The sequence below is a fragment of the Cynocephalus volans genome, chromosome 2, assembly GCF_027409185.1.
Source record: "Cynocephalus volans isolate mCynVol1 chromosome 2, mCynVol1.pri, whole genome shotgun sequence".
Classification (NCBI taxonomy): Eukaryota; Metazoa; Chordata; class Mammalia; order Dermoptera; family Cynocephalidae; genus Cynocephalus; species Cynocephalus volans.
In genome coordinates, this window is record NC_084461.1 from 171,549,265 (window position 1) to 171,568,503 (window position 19,239).

At 44.9% G+C, this 19,239-nt stretch overlaps 1 protein-coding gene and 1 non-coding gene across 2 annotated transcripts; both read left to right on the forward strand.

The window, feature by feature from the left end:
• The first annotated feature begins 9,652 nt into the window (after positions 1 to 9,652).
• TRNAT-GGU (transfer RNA threonine (anticodon GGU)) lies at positions 9,653 to 9,730 on the forward strand. The gene has a single exon. It is a non-coding gene; the product is annotated as a tRNA-Thr (tRNA).
• A 4,231-nt stretch (positions 9,731 to 13,961) lies between these two features.
• NKX3-1 (NK3 homeobox 1) lies at positions 13,962 to 16,738 on the forward strand. The gene is made up of 2 exons (XM_063087852.1): positions 13,962 to 14,268; positions 15,328 to 16,738. The coding sequence occupies exons 1-2, from the start codon at positions 13,962 to 13,964 to the stop codon at positions 15,744 to 15,746; spliced, it is 726 nt and encodes a 241-aa protein (XP_062943922.1). The 3' UTR covers positions 15,747 to 16,738.
• Positions 16,739 to 19,239: the final 2,501 nt, after the last annotated feature.

Below are 19,239 nucleotides of genomic sequence, written 5' to 3' on the forward strand. Positions count from 1 at the left end.
CCAATTTTTTTTTATAATTTTTGAACACCGATAGGGAAAAAAGCACAAATCATGCATGCACAGCTAGACGAAACTTCACAAAGGGAACTTCCCCATAATTCACACCCACATCATGAAATAGAACATTGATATCCTCTCCCAGAATCTCTCTTGTACCCACCTTACTGTCATCATCCCCAAAGGATACTATCTTTACCTTTAATACCATCGATTAATTTTTCCTGTTTAAATATAAGTGGACTCACATGGTGTATTCTCCTTTGTCTGGTTTCCTTCACTCAACATTATGTGTATGAGCTACCCATGTTGCTGTGGGTAGCCGCAGTTCATGTAATCTTACTGCCGTTTAGCTTTCCATTGTATGGATATACCACAATGGATTTATCTATTCTACTATGGATGGGCACTGGAGCTATTTCCAGTTTGGGGGTATTCTAATTAGTACTGCAATAAACATTCTTGTGTATGTCTTTTGGTGAATGTATGAACATGTTCTCTTGGGTATGTACTAGACTTGGAAATTCTGGGTCATGAGGTGTGCATATGGCCAGGTTTAATAGATCCTACTCTTTATCCAAAGTAGTTGTGTTCATTTACATTCCTGCTAGGAATGTTTAAAAGCTCTGGTTGCTCCACCTTCTCACCACCTGCTGTCAGTTGTCTTTTACCTCTCCCTTTTTCAACCTCCTTGCCCAGAATAGGGCAATGCAGTATTGAGAGTTCCATGAACATTTGTATAAATGGTGGTGTTGAATTGAATCATTGGAGGAACAGTGGACATAAGTTTGAAAAGATTCCTAGTTAGTGGGTAGAGAAAAATGAGGAATGTTTGTTAAGCCTGTACTAAGTGCTGGATTCCTTAATCACCATAATCACTCTCTAAGCTCTAAGTCCAATGGAGCCCAATAAGTCTCCAAATTAGGAACTGAGGCTCAGAGTGATTAAGAAACTTACCCAGCATCACTACCACTAAGGCAGAGGAGGAAGTTGAACCTCTCAAGTCCATTCACTTTTCATTACCTTCTGTTGCCGCTTCATTATCATTACAGGTGACTGCTCCTTACTGCTATTCAACTACCTAAACATACAACACCCAACACCTGCTTTCTGACTGATTATGGTGTCCTTCTGATCCTGCTGTTTTCATCCCAACCTTAGAGGGAGTAAACCAGAGGGAGACGTTTGGCCCAAAGAACACCTTCAGATATTTGAGATGTACAAGATCTTAGAGATGCCCGTGGGGCTCTGATCTCCACCCAGAGATGTCTGCATTCAGATTCAGTCCTGTAAACTCGTTACACAGAAGTATCACATATAACACTAAGAACATCTGAGCTGCAGACAATAGCACAAGTGGAGTAACCAGCAGCCATTGTTTGTAGAACTTAAACTACCCACCAGGGGACACCATTGCCTCCAGTTTCCCACTGTGGGGGAAAGAGGGAATTCCCCAAATTCCTTGGGACTCCACCGGAAGCCTTTGTATTTGGCTTTGAGCAATGTTTCAGGTTTCTTTTTCAGATCAAGCTCTTTGCCTTCCTGTTTGCATTTTGACAGTTGGGAGTAAACAGGAGACATTGAATCAATAGATTAAGGGCTCCATAGACACCAGCTGTTGTTGGTAGTGGTCGCAGCATAACAAATATTGATAACATTGGTATTGCCAGTGGCTACGAAATCAGTGGGGTGCTTTACAGTGCACAAGTGCCCTCCATAAATACTGTCTCATTTAATCACCATGTGAGGAAATATTTTTCTCCCAAAGCTGAAGAAACTAGGGAAACTGAGGGACTTACCCAAGGTGACCCAGCTTGTAAATCAGAGTCAGAATGTAAACCCACTAATTCTGTTTACAGATCCTCAGTCCAGGTTTGAACTTGTGTATCTAAAATATAACCACTGGTGTTTAGAATAATAAGTCTGAAGGCTTTGAAGAGCAAATATTGCTAACAGATCAGCCTTCGACTCTGCCCTCTTTTCACCTCCTCTCCAGCCCCTGGCTCAGACATCCAGTAGGGAAATTGATTTGGTCAGTTCCTTCACATTGCACTGTTCTTGACTCAGAGAAGAGCTTCCTGACGGTTCCTGAGTTGAGGACTGCTTGGAGAATCAATGTTGAATCTATTGGATTCTGGCTTAGCTCTGCCATTGACCAGCTTGGTGACGGAGGGTGAGTCTCCTGTTTTGACCTGATCACCCCCCTATATACAGGATGTAGGAGGAGCACACAGATCAGGACTTGTTCTAGTTCTACGCAAACTCCACAGAAGGCTCTGCTCCAAGGCTGCTTTGTTCTCTTCCCCCTAAGCAGCTCCAATAACTCTGAGCCGCAAAAGTTAAAGAACAGAGTTCCAACCTTCAGGACAACTGTATGTCTAGAGATGGTAGATCCAGAGTTCCCCCAATGATGTCATTGAAGCAGAAATTGACTTCTTCACACAAATTCCTTCTCACTCCTCAAACACCCTCAACTTTAAGATCAGATGGCAGGACTGTTGACAAAGCTTTTCCTGGATGAACTGGGGAAGTTCTGGCTTGCTGCTTCCTCCCTCTCTCCTGATGGGGAATGTGACATGACCCACTGAGGGCGCTAGGGACAATGCTGGATGGAGCACTCAACATTGAGCTTGACGGGGCACTGACATAAGGACTTCACATACACGACCTCATTCAATCCCACCACATTTCTGTGTGACAGCCAGTCCTTACGACTCCCATTGATCAGAGGAGGTGGCTTAGACCAGGAGAGGTTAAGTGCTTTACCCAAGAGCATGCACCTCGTAAGTGACAGAACAGGGATCTGAGCCCACCCTCTGGTATCTGAAAGCCCACTGATGGAGTTTGGATGTGTTGTCCCCTCGAAAACTCATGCGGAAATTTGATCCCCAATGTGGCAGTGTTGGAAACTGATTGAGTCGTGGGGGTGGATCCCTCATGAATGGATTAATGCTCTCCCTCGGGGAGGGGGGGTAGTGAGTGAGTTCTCGCTCTATTAGTTCTCACGAGAGCTGATTGTTTAAAGGACCCTGGCACCTCCTCTCTCTGTTTCCTCTCGCCATGTGATCTGCTTATACCCGCTGGCTGCCTGCCACTCTCTGCCATGAGTAGACGCAGCCTGATGCCCGTGCCAGATGCAGCTGTCCCAGAATTGTAAGCCAAATAAGCCTCTCTTCTTTATAAATTACCCAGTCTCAGGTATTTCTGTTATAGCAACACAAAACAGACTAAAACACCCACCCTCCCTCTCATAGATGCTGTACCTGCCTGCTTCTTTGCAACATGTGCAGCAAAGACCCACCTCCTGCTCACTCTCACTGCCCTGGGTCAGCCTCATAACTGGCCTCCAGATTCTGCTGGTACAACATCTTCATTCCCACTGGCACTGTCTTTATAAAACACAAATTTGCTGGAGTCACTTCTCTTTGCTCCAAAACCCTCCCCAGTCCCCAAGCAGCCTGTTGTGCATAAACCCTTCTGAATGGCTGTTCAGGCTGCTTCCCTCACCAAGCAGGCTCTTCCTGATCCTCCTCTCCAGCTACTCCAATCCTCTCAATGTGTCAAGGCCCCTTGAAAAGCCCACCTCCTCCACAAAGCCCTTCATCCTGAAGCCACCAGTCTCAGGGAGTCAGAGTTGAAGAGGTCCCTTGTCTAGTGGTTTTCAAACTACATTCTGAAAGACTATGAGAGTCCTCAGTACGAACACCACGACAAACAAGTGCTGGATGTGTGTGCAAGTGAGGGGCACTAGTTCCTTGCCTCAGCTCAGTGGCAGCAGATTCACCTTTATCTGTCATGTATCTGGGATCCATGTAAAAACTCACTTGAAAAAGGTCCTGTTGCTAACATAATAATATATAATTATATATTATCATAATAATATAATAACAATACCATAACAAACAGCATCGAATCTATACCTTTCTCATTTTACAGCTAGGAAGCTCCTACAATGCTTGCTGTCCATTATTGATCTGCTACCTGGTGTATACTACCCTGTGCAAGTTTAGTAGCTTTTTCTTGTATATGCCTGTCTCCCCAACTTGAACATAAACTCCTCACAAGCAAGAACCAGGTCTGATACTTGGTTATCTCCAGAGACTAACAAGGCTTAAGATATGTCTATTTATTATTACTTTTATTTTCTGCTTTGGGTATTTCTTTAAAGACACAAAACAATGCAGATAGTGCTCAAGCCCTTCCTCCCCACTCCCTCCCCAAAGATAACCATTACCCTAAAGTTAGTGTGAATCATTTCTCTGCATTTTTTTTTTTTTTTTGGTCACATAAAATTGCATTCCTATGCTTTATAATTTATTGTTTCCTGAGTTTCAATGTTTTGTGTCAGTGGTAGTATGCCTATCCCTTGGCAGCTTGGGTAATCTCAGAGACACGTGACAAAGGCTGCTTTTCCATGTCTATCTCATTACCCAGTTGGACTCTAAGCTCCTTGAGGGCAGACAGCATGTTCACTCACTCCCCAACACCCCTATTCCCAATTTAAATCACATGCAGACACTAGGGACACTTTCTACTCATCCCTAAAGGATGCACCATTTCCTCTTCCTGGTGGTCCCTGGCCAGGAGTGATGCCAGCAGAAGGCAGCATCCCTGGTGGTTAAACGTGCAAGATCTAGGTCCAGATGTGTGCATCTTGGCTTTGCCATTGCTGCCTGAGCGCCCACAGGAGAGTTAGTCAACTTCTCCCTGCCTTAATTTTCTGTTCTGTAAAATGAGGGTATAGTAGTATCTAGGTCCAGGGTTTTTGTAAGGGTTGAGTTACTATAAATACATAAATAATATAAATACTTAGTGCTGTAAGTATCACTAAATTTCACTAGTTTAGAAAGACCTGTTTATGCAGTCTTCATGCACTGTGAGGTTGCCCTGAAATGGATGGACATGAAAAGGGCCACTGTGCCCCAGGTGCTGAGCCCTCACTGGAGGGGTTGGGAAGCCTGTCAATCAAGATCAGGTGTCTCCCTAGCCTGCTCCTTTCTCCTGGTCTGGGATTCCCCATTCTTACCAGTGTTTCCACACCTTTCCTCCTGCTCAGATCTCAGATGGCGCCAAGCAGTTTCTATGCTTATTTGAAGGAAGCAGCCATTGAACAGGTGCTGGGCCCACTGTGCCCATAATGCCCAGTTTCTCAGCAATCAGAGTCTAACCCCACCCCTAGCCCTGTCTCTGGGCTGGACCACTCCCTGGCAGTCCCCCCACACTCCCCCAGCCCCCCACCTCCCACCGCCCTGATCCCCTGCTCTCCCCCTGCCTCCTGCAGCTGTTGTTGATGTGTCCAGAGGTCTGGTGGCAGTGGTGGGGAGTGATGTCACCCTTGATCTGGCCCGTCAGTTTTTCTATTTGCCAATCAGCTAATTGCTGGCTTTGACATGAAGATAAGTGAACAGGTTTTATTTATTTATTTTTTTATTTTAAAAAGGCCTTTACATTTCCATTGACATGTCATAGAAATAAAACACTGGCAAGGTGGCTTAGGCTGTGCCTGTAACATTTTACTTCTTCTTGAAAGATACATGAAACAAATCAAATTACAGCAATTATCTCTGAGCTTTTCTTTTTTACTGTTTAAAACATTTTATAGTAAAAAAAAAAAAAAAAAACACCACATGTTTAAGGAGATAGGAATAAAACTGGCCTGCATGTTGAGAAACATGGCTCAAAGTTCTGACTTGGCCACTAACCTGTAATTTTAGATGAGTCATTTAGAGTCTCTGAACCTCAGTTTCCTCACTTATAAAATGATGCCTAAGGTCTCTTACCATCTGATTCTGTGAATTTCTATGTGGGGATGCTACAATATCTCCTGTTTGCAGACATTCCCCTCTGCCCACAACACCCTTTTCCCAAGCCTTCTAGCTTATTCTCTGTCTCCGTTCTTTCCTCTCCCCCAGCCCCTTCAGAGGAAAGGGGGGCCTGGATAAATATATAAATGGGATGAAAGACTTTGTCCTTGCCCAAAGCATTCCAGGCATCAAGGTATTGCTGCAGGGTGGTCCAGAAGGTCTGCCCTTCCTTCCCTACTTGCCTGGGGTGGCCATTTCCTTTATGAGCTGTGAAAACACCAGGAGGGCCTGGCTTCCACCCTGCCTGGGAGCTACAGGGGCAGGACTGACCTCAGGCTGAGGCACTTACTCCCTGCCCAGTGTTCCGTGCCTGTGCTGTCCCAAATAATTTTCAGAAAACTGTCTATCAGAAGAGTCCCAGTCAGTAGTCCTGGAATAAAGCAGTTTTCTTTGTGGGGCAGGCTTTGCAGGCCTCATAGGGGTCAGTAGAAACCTCTCAAGAGCCAAGCAGAATCCTAGCCCCTAGCACCCCAGCCCACCCCACCCACCCCATGCCTAGCAATAGACTCTGCCACCTTCTCAGGTTATCATCCACCCAGATATTGTCATTTCGAGGCACTACGAGGCTGTGATAACCTGCTCAGTTTCACGGCAGGTGCTCAGAGCTGAAGAGAGTGGCAGAGAGAAGGTCTCAAATTGCTCTGGCAGCCAGTGCAGGGCGGGAAGGTCAGAGCTCCTTCCCCTGGACAAACACCCCCTGATGTATCTCCCAGGCAAGGCCCTCTGTTAAGCTGTTGAGCAGGCCAGGTACAGAAGGACCATGGCCACCCAGTTAGAGGGCAGGGAAACTTCTACAGGCAGAGCCCCACAGCTGTGGAGGAGGATAGAGGGGAGGTGACCAGGGTCACTGCTAGCCAAATACTCTTGGGTTCCTATTGCCCAATAAATCTTCCTGATGGCTTTTCTTGGGTGATAAGCACCAATGAGGGATATAATGAGGTTGAGAATCTGCTGCCAAAATTTCCCAAAGTCCTAATCCCCTTGGCCATACAAAAAAAAGCCTGCAGGGAGAGCCAGCCTACACAGCTACAGAGTTGGAGGATCAGACCTTTTTAAAGGGTCCTGAGAGAGGCCATTTGGCAGGTATGGGATATGAAGCATGAATAGGTTTCAGAGTGGGATAAAGGTCCCAGGAACATACAGGGTTGGTGACCATCACATGAGTCTATTGTGGCCTCCGCTCTCTCCACAGAGGACCCTTCTCTCTTCTTCATTGAGCTGCTCAGGGCCCTCAGCTCCTCACTATTCAAAGGGATGGGGGGATGGGGGTCCCCTGAACTAGCAGCACTGGCATCACTTGGGAGATTTTTAGAAATGCAGAATCTTAGGGCTCACCCAGACTTAATGAAGCAGAATCTGCATTTTAACAGGATCTCAAAGTCTGAGAAGTGCTGCTGTAGCCAGCCAGAGTCCTGTCCCCTGCCCCCCACCTGCTCTCTCCAGGCAAGTTTTCCTGGGTTCCAGGCTGGTCTCCCTCCCCTCCCCTCTTGTGCCACATCTCTCACATCCTGCACCTCTGCACTCTGCCAACGACCAGCTGGAAAATAAAGGTCACACTAATTCATGCCACAGTGTAAATGGCTGAGAGTTATTTAATGTGCCCCCAAACTCACATAGCATTTTCATATTAACACGTGACAATACTCCTAACCCTAACACCACATAGAGGGCCTGGAGTGAGATCAGTGAGGAGGCTAGTGAACCTCTTACGGTGATCAGTGGGGAGGCAGTTGCTTATGACCCAGGACAACCTTGCAGAGAGTGGTTTCATTTGTCTTCTCATACCTCTTTAAAATGGCTCTGCCTGTCATGCTCCCGTGGGAGAAGAGAGAGAGAAACAAGAAAGCAGGGTTAGCTGAGCAAGGAATTCTAGAAAAAGTAATGGGAGATGGCTGCAGACATAGAGGATTTGCTAACCATCCTGTTTGCTCTCCCCAGTCTATGAAACGGGGGCATATTTTTGCTTTTCCCAGTGTCAGCCAAAACAACTAAACCCAGGCTGTGAAAGAGCCTAATTTGTTTTCAAAGCCATTTCTAAATAGCCGAGTCAAGAGGTGTTTATTGAACACCTGCTATGTGCCTATTACATGGTATGGGGGTGGGGGGAGTCACGAGCTTTGCAGCCAGAACAACCTGAGTTTGTTGTGAGAGCCTGGCCATGTTACCTTCAATCTCTGAGCTTCAATCTCCCTATCTGTATAAAGCGATCCCCAATGGATTGCAGAGTGGATTAAACGTCTATAGTGAGCCATAGACTCACCGTAGTGGGTCTAGAGTGAGTGTTTAATATATGTCAGTCTTCTTTCCCCTTTCCTGGTGTGGTGCAGGGAAAAAAGCTCAAACACAGCCCTGACCCTCAGTGAGGTTTACAACAAAACCATTGCTATGGTTTGAATGGGTCCCCTCCAGAATCCAGGTGTTGAAACGTAAAGGCCAGTATGATGGTATTAAGAGGTAGGGCCTTTAAGAGGTGATTGGGTTATGAGGGCTTCTCCCTTGTGAATGGAATTAAGACTTTTATAAAAGAGGCTTCATGAAGCATTTGGCTCTCTTGTCTTTCTGCCTTCCACCATATGAGGATGCTGTGTCACTTCCTTCCGGAGGATGCACTATGAGGTGCCATCTTGGAAGCAGAGAGCAACCTTCACCAGACACAGAACCTGCTAGCACCTTAATCTTGAACTTCCCAGCCTCCAGAACTGTGAGAAATAAACTTCTGCTCTTTGTAAATTACCCAGACTGTGGTATTTGGCTATAGCCACACAAAACAGACTAAGACAACCGGTAAGCATAAAGTGATTAAATACTTCAAGGCAATAGAAGATTAAGTGCCCAATGAGCAGCAGAGCTGTCAATAAAGACTGGGAAGGTCTACAAAGTCTTTTGAGTGGATATTGAACCAGTGAAGATAAATAAGAGAATGCAAATGTATTCACAGCATGCATAAAGGCTTGGAGATAAGACTGAGCATGACATGAGTGAGAACCATGACAAAACAGTCAGTAGAGGCAGGGGAGAGTGTCAGCAAGGTCAGGAAGGGAAGGAGCAGCAGGGAAGTGCTGAGGCTTGCATGTGGAGGGCCATGGAAAACTGGGATGAAGAGTTGTGATATCGAATTTTTGTGATGTCGAGGGTGTGGTAGAAAGGTACGGCTGGACTGGAGCTGAAGCACGTCCATTCATTCAACACACTCTCCAAGCTCCTCTCCTCCCCAGTTTGCTTAGGAACTCCTAGATTCAGAGCTCTATTTGTTTTGCCTTTGCTTACCCTGCCTCATCCATTTCCTCCCAAGAAAACCACAATAAAGTCTCTGGTCCATGCTTTCCTCTCTTCCTTCTGCCTCTTGACTGACCCTGGCATTCCCTGCGTGGCCCTGTGTGGTGTGCTGTGGCATGCTGTACCTCCTGTTCCTGGAGAGCTGTATGTATAAAAACTTCTTTCATGACAATCATTTCTGGGTCTTCGTGTCTTATCAAATCTGATTAAAACACATCCCGGGAACATTTTAAAACATGTGTCCAGAGGACAACTCTATCAGCTCTGCTCGTACTTCCCACACTGGAGGGCAGCACTGGAGGCAGGTAGGGCAGGTGGAAGGATGGAAGGTGATGACGTGGGAGGTGTGCTGGGCTAGGGGTTGGGAGACTCAGCTTCCAGTGATAGTTCTGTAGTCTCTGTAAACCTGAGGTTCCTTCCTAGAAAAGCAAGGAATTTTATTAGATGATCCTGAGGTCCCTTCTGGCTCTAAATGTCTTTGGACATAGATCATTTCTAAAATATGTGGTTGGGTTGGCTGGTTAGCTCAGTTGGTTAGAGCATGGTGCTGGTAACACCAAGGTCCAGGGTTCAATCCTTGTCCTGGCCAGCCATCAAAAAAATAATAATAATAAAATAAAATATGTAGTGGAACAATGGATGTATAATGCTTATATATAACATGAAGTTGGGTGGAAAAAAGGATACAAAATTATACTTATCCTACAACTGAATATAGCTGAAGACTGGTAGAAAATATACAGACAATTTTAATGAAAGGATAGGATCATGGGTCTAAATGTATATTTCAACTTAAAGAAACAAAAAGGGACCCAAAGTCTCATCCCATACAGTCAAGGCAGAGCTGGTAGGCTCTTTGATTTCTGCTTCTAGAGGCTGCCTGCATCCCTTGGCTCATGGCCTCCTTCCATCTTCAACACCATCAATGGCCAGTCAAGTCTTTGTCATATCCCATCACTCCAACCTTACTTTGGTTGTCATGTGTCTTTCTCTGGCCTTGACTCTTCTGCCTCCTTCTTTATAAAGACACTTGTGACTACATCAGGCTCACCTAGATAATTCAGATAATCTTCCCAACTCAGGCGAGCTGATTAGAAACTAATTCCATCAGCAACCTTAACTTTCTCTAGCCATGTGTGTAGCATATTCACAAATTCTAGGGATTCGGAGGTGGACATCTTCAGGGAGCCATTATTCGGCCTATGGCTGCTCCTTTGTGTCTTCCTGGTTGCCCTTGAACATTTTCAGCCAGTTTAGGCTGCATAAACATAGCACAGGGAGGAGGACAAACCTTCCACCATTACTATCCCTTATGTATAATTCTAGCAGTCAGTGAGATGTCTCATAGTAACTAAACCTGTACATTCAGCTACCAAACATTTATTAAGCACCTTCTATGTGCCAAGAACTAAGTCAAGGTATTAGGAATAATACAGATATGAGGATGACATTGTCCCATCTTGGGGAGCTCAGTCTAATATAGAAGGTGATCCGCTCACATAACTCAAATACAAAGCATGAAAATAAGGAAATGTGGAGCAAGGTGAGGCAAAGTGCCACGAGCTGTGTCCCCATTCAGAAGGGACATCTGAGGCCTGAGGAGGTAGTGGTGGAGGACGTGAGCCCAGGCTCAGCTCCAGCTCTAAATTCTTAATTTTTTAAAACTATAAATGAGTACATTTGCTCTTTTCCTTCTTTCCTGTTCTGCTTTCCTCCTTTCCTTCTCCCAACCTGCTATCTCCATCTCACTGAGCGGATGTTTCTGCTGTATTGAAAAAAGGATATATACATATATGTTAAAGTGGTCAGATGTAAAATATTATATAGACAACTTTTAACTTTTTTTTTTTTTAATGTAATGGATTCATTCTGTAACACATTTTGCAACGTGGACCAGCCTCTGACTAAATTGAAGATATGTTTCCAAGTCAGTACATTGGTTATTTGTATATTTCTAGGGTAAATCTCTAAGCATGGAATAGCTGTCACAGGATATGCCCAGTTTTAAGTTTGACAGATATTGCCAAGTTACCATCCAAATACATGAAACTGATCTACTCTCCCTCCAATTTGGTATGAGAGCAACTGTTCCTCCACACTCCCACCAATGCTGGACATTATCCATTTTTTTTTTAACCTTTTCTAATCTGATAAGTGGAAAAGGGGTATCTCAATATGGGTTTAATTTGCATTTTTTCATGTGCCTATTTGTGTTTTACATATTTGAGCCATTCGGGATTTGTTTTGTTATAAGAATAGAACTTTGTATTTTCCAAATAGCAGCACTAGTTATTAAATAATTCACATTTCTCTACTGATTTGAAATGCCACCCGGCTCTAAATTTTAAAAATGAAAAGGGGCTACCTCAACTTAAACCTCAGGCCATATGCAAAAATTAATTCAGAACAAATCATGGATTTAAGAGCAAAGCATAAAACTTTTAGGAGGTAACATGGAGAGCATCTTCAGTACTAGGGCTAGGCACAGAGTTCTTAGGCATGGCACTGAAATCACAATCTGTAAAATAAAAAAATCAATAAATTGGACTTCACCAAAATTAAAAACTTTTGTGCTATGAAAGATACTGTTAAAGAGATGGAAATAGAAGCTACAGATTTGAAGAAAATATTTGCAAACCACATACCCAACAAAGGCTTACATAGAGAATATATGAAGAACTGTCAAAACTCAACAGTAAAAACTCAGAATCCAAGCATAACATGGGCAAAAGACTTGAATAGATATTTCACCAAAAAGGAGATATGGATAGCAAATATGCACATGAAAAGATATTCAACATCATTACCTATTTGGGAAATGCAAATTTAAAATTAAAACCACAGTGAGATAGTGCTACACATCTATTAATGGCTAAAATAAAAATAGTGATAACATCAAATGCTGATGAGGATGTGGAGAAACCAGATCTCTCATACATTGCTGTGCAAATGTAAAATGGTACAAGCAGTCTGGAGAATATTTTGGCAGTTTCTTACAACACTAAACATGCTCTTACCATATGACCCAGCAATTGCATTCCTGGGCATTTATCCCAGAGAAATGAAAACTCATGTTCAGACAAAAACCTGTACATGAATGTTCACAGCACTGTCATTGATAATAGCAAAAAAACTGTAAACAATTCAAGTGTCCTTCAGTGGGTGAATGGTTGAACCAACTCTGGTAGATCCATACAATGGAGTACTATTCAGTAATAAAAAAAAGTATGAACTATTAGTACATGCAACAATTTGAGTGGACCTTAGGAGCATTATGCTTAGTGAAAAAAGCCAGTTCAAAAGGTTGCATACCATTATATAACATTCTTGGAATGATAAACCCATAGAGATGGAGAAGAGATTAGCAGTGGCCAGGGGTCAGGAATGGCAAGAATGGGCTTAGGTATGCAAATACAAAGAGGTAGGACAACAAAATTCTTTTGTAATGGTGAACCAATTCTGTGTCTTGATTGTGGCAGTTACATGGACCTATACATGTGATAACATTGTACAGATCTACACACACTCACACAAATCGATGCAGGTTTTCACATGGTGAAAGTAAAATGAGGTATGTAGTCTAATTCAAAGTAATGTACCGGTGTCAATTTCCCATTTTTCATATTGTCCTACAATTACATAAGATGTTATTTATTGTGGGACACTGGAAGGATTATTTTTGCAACTTCCTGTTAATCTATAACTACTTTAAAAGAAAATGCTTAAAATATTTTTTAAATGAAAAGAGGACTGGAAACGATGAGAGAAGAAAACCGTTTTACCAAAGACTTTCCCATTGCACAGGGTGGTTCTCTTTGGCGGTGACTTTATCCACAGTAAACTATTCCCCTGTTCCCCTCCCCAGACACACAGCATGCCACCCTTTTGAAAATTTTTCCGTAGAATGGAGAGTGCCTTAGATAGGATGAACACAAAGGTTGCATAAAAATAGTTCAAAAGACCATCTACATACACTTTCCCCAGATTCACCAGTTGTTAATATTTTAACCCACTCACTTTTATCACATGGGGTCTAACAATCTGTATCACTGTTTCTGAACCACTTGAGGGTAAGTTACATGCATCGTGTGCCTTTGCCTCTACATGTGTCACTGTTCATTTCCTAAGAATGATCCCTTATACAATCACAGTACAGTGACTGTAAAATTTAGTAAATTCAGTAAATTTTACATGGATTTCATACTTCCATCTCCCTGTTCCATGTTTGTGAATGGCCCCAGTAACCTCCAGCCTGGGGCCAAGTACTGCACCTGGTTGTCATGCCTCTTTGAGAGCCTTTGATTTAGTAGACCTAGCTTTGCCACCAGTCTGTCCTCGTCACAGGGCAATCCTCATCTATAAAGTGGGTTGGTAGCAATGCCCCAGCATATCTTTCTATGCGTAAAGAAAGGCACTTCGACAGTTTCTAAGAGCTAAATGGAATATTTCCCTTCAGCTTCGTTTTTCCCATAAATCGTCCTAACTTCCATTGTGCTTGGGCTGGGGAAGAGCAGACTCGCTTTGGTGTTCGCTCCCAGCCTGGGAAAACGGCTTAGGGCAGAGGGAGGCGAGCCCGAAAAGAAGAGGGCGTGGGGGAAGGAATCCTCCAGGCAGGAGCTCCGAGGGACCATGCGAAGGGCTGGTCTTTCCCGCCCCGCCCCCTGGTGCGGCGGCGGCCAATCGGCTGTGCCACCAGATCCCCGCGGCCAATGGGAAGGCGGCGCGGTGCTTCACGGGGCTATAAGGGCGCGCGGGGCCGCGGAAAGTGAAAGTGGTGCGGGCGCAGCGGGGCTGGAACGTCAGCGCCCGAGCCCAGCAGCCGGGATGCTCCGGATGCCCGAGCCGCGGCTGGGGGAGGCAGAGGCGGCCGGCCGCAGCCCGCGGGCCGCGCCGCCGACCCAGTCCAAGCCGCTCACTTCCTTCCTCATTCAGGACATCCTGCGGGACAGCGCGGGGCGGCGCGGCGGCCACACCGGCAGCCCGCAGCTCCCACGCCAGCCCAACCCGGGTTGCGACCCCGAGCCGGAGCCCGAGGGAGGAAGAGGCCACGCCAGGGCACCGGTGGACGAGCGAAGCGCGGGGTCCCACGCCACGCCCGGGATGGCCGAGACGCTGGTGGAGACCAAGCCAGGTCAGCCGGCGAGGTCGGGGAAGGCCAGGCCGGGCTGGGCGGGGTCCGCGGGACGGGGCCCGAGGGCTGCGCAGGCGTGAGGACAAGTCTGAGGTGGCCCTCCCGGAGCTCGAGATGCGGGCATGTGGGGCCCCGAGGCGACAGGCGAAGGGACCGCATTCCCCCAGGCTCCCAGCCATGGGCGCGCTTCAGGGATTAACCTTGAACCCCAGTGTCGGGGGAGGGGGTGCACGGTTTGACACCGGCTTGAGTCCCCGGCTCAAAAGCCAGCGCGCCTGGTCCTCCAGAGTCCCAAGTGAATATCACGACCCGGCTGGAAGCGAGCGCTCCACTCTTGATCGGCAGGCACCAGCCCCCGTCACCTTCAGCTATGACGGGAACTAATTGTAACTTACTCATATGCATAAATTAGGGTTTGACCAGCAAAGTCATAAAAAAAAGAGAGAAAAGTAAAAAATTTACTGCCCAATCTCATGGGCAGTACAGTAGAACAGTTAAGTTTGGGTGTTTACTCCAGTCTTTAGGAGATATAACCGCACTGGAACATTGAATAGACTCATTTTCTTTCCCACATCTTATGAGGCAGCCTGAAGCCTCCTTTAGAGAAAAGGGCACTAAAGCCAGGGAATGAACTAGCCCTTGAGGCCTTTCTCATTGCACAAGCCCTCTCTTGCCCACCCGGATGCTAACACCGATGCCTTTTGGTCTCTCTTTCCCGAGTATCTCAGTGACTCCTTTCTCCCTTCTCCCTCCCCTCAATACACATATGCAGAATCCCCATTGAATTCTACTTGACAATATGGCAGGGAGGTCAACCACTAGATGCCTCTAACGTTGGGGCTCTTGCTGATTGTTAGAAACTAACACAAAATGTACATATTTCCTCCTTCCTCACTCAGGAAAGTTCCTTAGTCATGTGAAAAAAGTGAAATGTATCCAAGATGACAGTAGGCTGTTTGTTCACTCCTAAAGAGATAAGGATGAATCGAATGCTGTTCTCTGCCCCACTGACTTGTAACTTTTTTCTTCCCATCCCTCCTTCTGCCCCCTTCTTTCCAGATAGGCACTTTGAGACTTATCTGTTGGACTGCGCAAACACTTCAGGCACCTTCCCCAGCCTTCCCCAAACTGCCAAGCAGCCGCAGAAGCGCTCCCGAGCTGCCTTCTCCCACACTCAGGTCATCGAGTTAGAGAGGAAGTTTAGTCATCAGAAATACCTGTCTGCCCCCGAAAGGGCTCACCTGGCCAAGAACCTCAAGCTCACTGAGACCCAAGTGAAAATATGGTTCCAAAACAGACGCTATAAGACTAAGCGAAAGCAGCTCACCTCGGACCTGGGTGACTTGGAGAAGCATCCCTCCCTGCCAGTTCTGAAAGAGGACGGCTTCTCCCGGGCCTCCCTGGTCTCCGTGTATAACAGCTACCCTTACTACCCTTACCTTTACTGCTTGGGCAGCTGGAGCCCAGCCTTCTGGTAATGCCAGCTCAGATGACAACCATGTGTGATCAAAAACTGCCTTCCCGGGGTGCCCCTCTGGAAAGCAATGGGGCCGAGTTCAGGAAGCACTGGAAAGCAAGAGGTGTACAGACCAAAACTGTTGGAGATTTGGGTGGAAATCCCAGATTTTTCGCTGGTGAGCCCATGAAAGATCTGGAACAGCGAATGTTTTAATATCTAAGTAGTTCCCCCAATGAGTACTATAGGTCGTTCTTGCTTTTAGCTATGGGTTTGAAGGGAAGAAGGACTAAATCAAGTGCTGTTTCCAGCACTTTGTGTGATTTTGGATGAGTTGTTTGCATTGCTCCTAAGGCTTCTGTTTCTACAGCTCCATCTTCTTGTCTGATTGAGTACCAACTCTAAAAGAGCAAACCTAAAGGGACAAAGGACAGCCAAGATGAGGGTATCACCTACTAAATTAAGCTTAAGTTCAAAGGCCTCTCGTTGGCCTTGGAATATAGCCAAGGTTTCTCTCTGTCCCTGTAAAAGAGAGGGGGAAATAGAGAGTCTCAAAGAGAAACCCCTCATGCTAAGTGCAGATTGGCATGGGATATGGAGATAGGTGGGGGGAGATGAAGATATTGGCTGCTTTTTAAATAGTAAGCCAATTGAAGTATTTACCAGGTGGCCCAAGTAGAACAAGGTGCACTTGCTGTGGTTTTATGAGAAGCTGTATAAACAGAACTCTACTGCAAGGAGTGAGGCCATGCCAGAAGAATCTATGAATGTCCAAGACAGGGGCCTAAGAAAAGTCTTCACACTGCTGCTGGGACCATCGCATCGGTTAGCTAAAGGTGAAAAGCCTCTTCAGAACCTTTTTGCCTTGGGCCAGAGAATTTAGAATCATAAGGTTCCTGGAGTTTTCAGGCTATAATTTGTACTACATCGTGACAGATGATATAATTCTTTACTATAAAGTCCTTCTTTTCTTCTTTTATTTTTTGCTCCTTTTCTACAGCAGTTGCCCACTGAAGGGCTAGTTTTCAGTCCAGACTTTTAGTCTGGCTACACCTAACATACCTTCCTTATTTAGTCTGAGTTCTGGTCTTTCCACCCCCCACCCCCCACCACCCCAAAATTTTATCTGCTCTGGGTTTAAAAAAAAAAAAGCAAGGGGGCAGAGTCTGAACTGGCTAAAGACATGCATTTTTAAAACTAGCAACTCTTATTTCTTTCCGTTAAAAATACACACAGCATTAAATCCCAAATTCTATTTAAAGATGTGACAGCTCAAGAAGGTCACTGCTTTTATAGGACTTTCTGGTGGCTCTGTTGTTACAGTTCAAAGTCTGACAACCTTTTGGAACCCTGCAGGCAGAGGAGGTAAGAAGTACTGGGTTTTCACCCAGAAGGAAGAACACAGAGCAAAGAGAAGGGCCAGGATCACTGAGCTCACGGTGGGAAGGGGAGAAGAGGCAGCCTAAGCCTTAGGGAGTGCCATACACTGAGCAAGCAAAGGGGCCCAAAGCACTTTGCAGGAAGAAGCTAAGAAAAAGGAAACCGTTTTCAAAACACAGCGTTATTGTGGCTTCCATTGACAAAGAAACTGTCCAAATGCTTCAGGAACTGTGTTTAATGCCTATAATGGGTCCCCAAAATGGGTCATCTAGTGACTTCAGAGAGAATAAGCAGAGAGCAAAGGAGAAATCTGGCTGCCCTTCTGTTTCTATCTTGTTATCTCAGACGACCTGTTAGAAGAGACACCTCAGAAAGAAAAGAAAAGAAACAATTACCAGTGAGGAACTCTGAGGCCTGGAAATCTCTTGATCCTACTACTTAGTTGTGTTTAGTGAGAAACCTTTCAATTTCCTCCTAATAAAGGGACAATTTACTGTTGGTGACAAAACTGCCAAAGTAGGTTGATAGGAAGTTAGCCAGTTCCACCCCATTTTCTATGGTTTGGACTCCACGTGCTGCTGACAGCGACCACGGTACTAGGTAGGACATAGGCAAAAGAGCCCCAATTGCTTTTTCCTTTGTACACCTCTTTTAAGATAAGCGTTTTAGTACTCTTTCTCTCTCCCTCCCAGATTTAATTTTCAACCTGCAATTCTTCAAGGATTAGACATTTTACTGTGATGTATATTGTGTTGCAAAAAAAAAAAAAGTCTGTTTAAAATCATTTGGTTTTGTGAATTCATCTTGTTTTCCCCATTGGAACTAGTCATTTGCCTATATCTGAGCTGGCAGAAAACATTTAAAGAACTAGTCTATCAGTATCTAACAGGTGAACTGAATATGCCAAGACCGCTTCACCCAGACAGCCTGTTTCTATCCTGTTTAATTAATTAGTTTGGGTTCTCTACATGCATAACAAACCCTGCTCTGATCTGTTACATAAAAGTCTGTGACTTGAAGTTTAGTAAAATACCGCAACCAAACTTTATTTTTATATGTATTTTTTGCCAACATATGAGTGTTTTTAAAATAAAACTCCTTTGTCTTTATTAGACATACCTGCGTGTGATTTTCAGTTTCCTAGAGATTGCATGCTATTTAACTCACTGTTCCTGGTTACCATGTTCCCTCACCCTCAGCCTGCCTGATGGACCTGTGGTGACCAGAAAATCAAAAGCAGCAGATTAGCCAGTAGGAGATGTTGGTTATTCTTTTATAAATGCACTGTCCTCTGTTTCTGAAAAATCCTAGGGAGGGGAAAGAAATTTCTGTCCTCAGTCTACCTACTCTAGCCCAGGTATGTTTTTGTTTAATTAAAGACCATCATTTATTTACTTACACTTCTCAAAGACCCTGAAGCGAACATGGAGACCACAGCAAAACTTCTTTAAAATTTCCCTTTCATACCCCACTAGCCCCTCATGCTACAACTCCCACGGCCCTCTTGCTTTTACATCTCCCTAAAAATGTCAGCTTCATCCAGAGCCATTAGACCTCTTGCAAGCCATTAGACCTTTGAACTGGAAACACAAGTATTGAAAGTATGTTCTATTAATGTGTTAAAATAAACTACATATAAATACATCCTTCATCCCTCTGTGCTTAAACCTACATTAAATCCTGCAGGCGGAGTGTCTCATGCACCTGACCACCCGAGAGAATTGATGGTTTTCTTCCCCCTTCTTCAGGGAAATAGAAGCTTAAAGAGTAAGGTGCTTACTCTAGGTAAAACATATCATAATTTCAAAGTTTGCTCTAATCCTTTAAGTACATTGTACACACAGGTGGGGCTTCTTGTAGCATGCTCACATCACGAGATTTAACTCTGCCCAAATCTGTAGCCATCCTCTCCTCCCCTGGAAGGCCATTTGCTCTCAAATTACAAAGGCTCTTGCAGTAAATTAACAGATGTGGATTCTTTTCTTGTAAACCATTTGAACGTCACTAATCCAGGAAATTAAACAAAAATCTCTCATCTCTTAAGAAAGTCTTCCTCTGTCTCCTCTTTTTTGTCCCCTTTCCAACTTTCCCTCAGTATCTCTGAGTCTCACACCCGTCTTCTTCCAGCAGCTCCC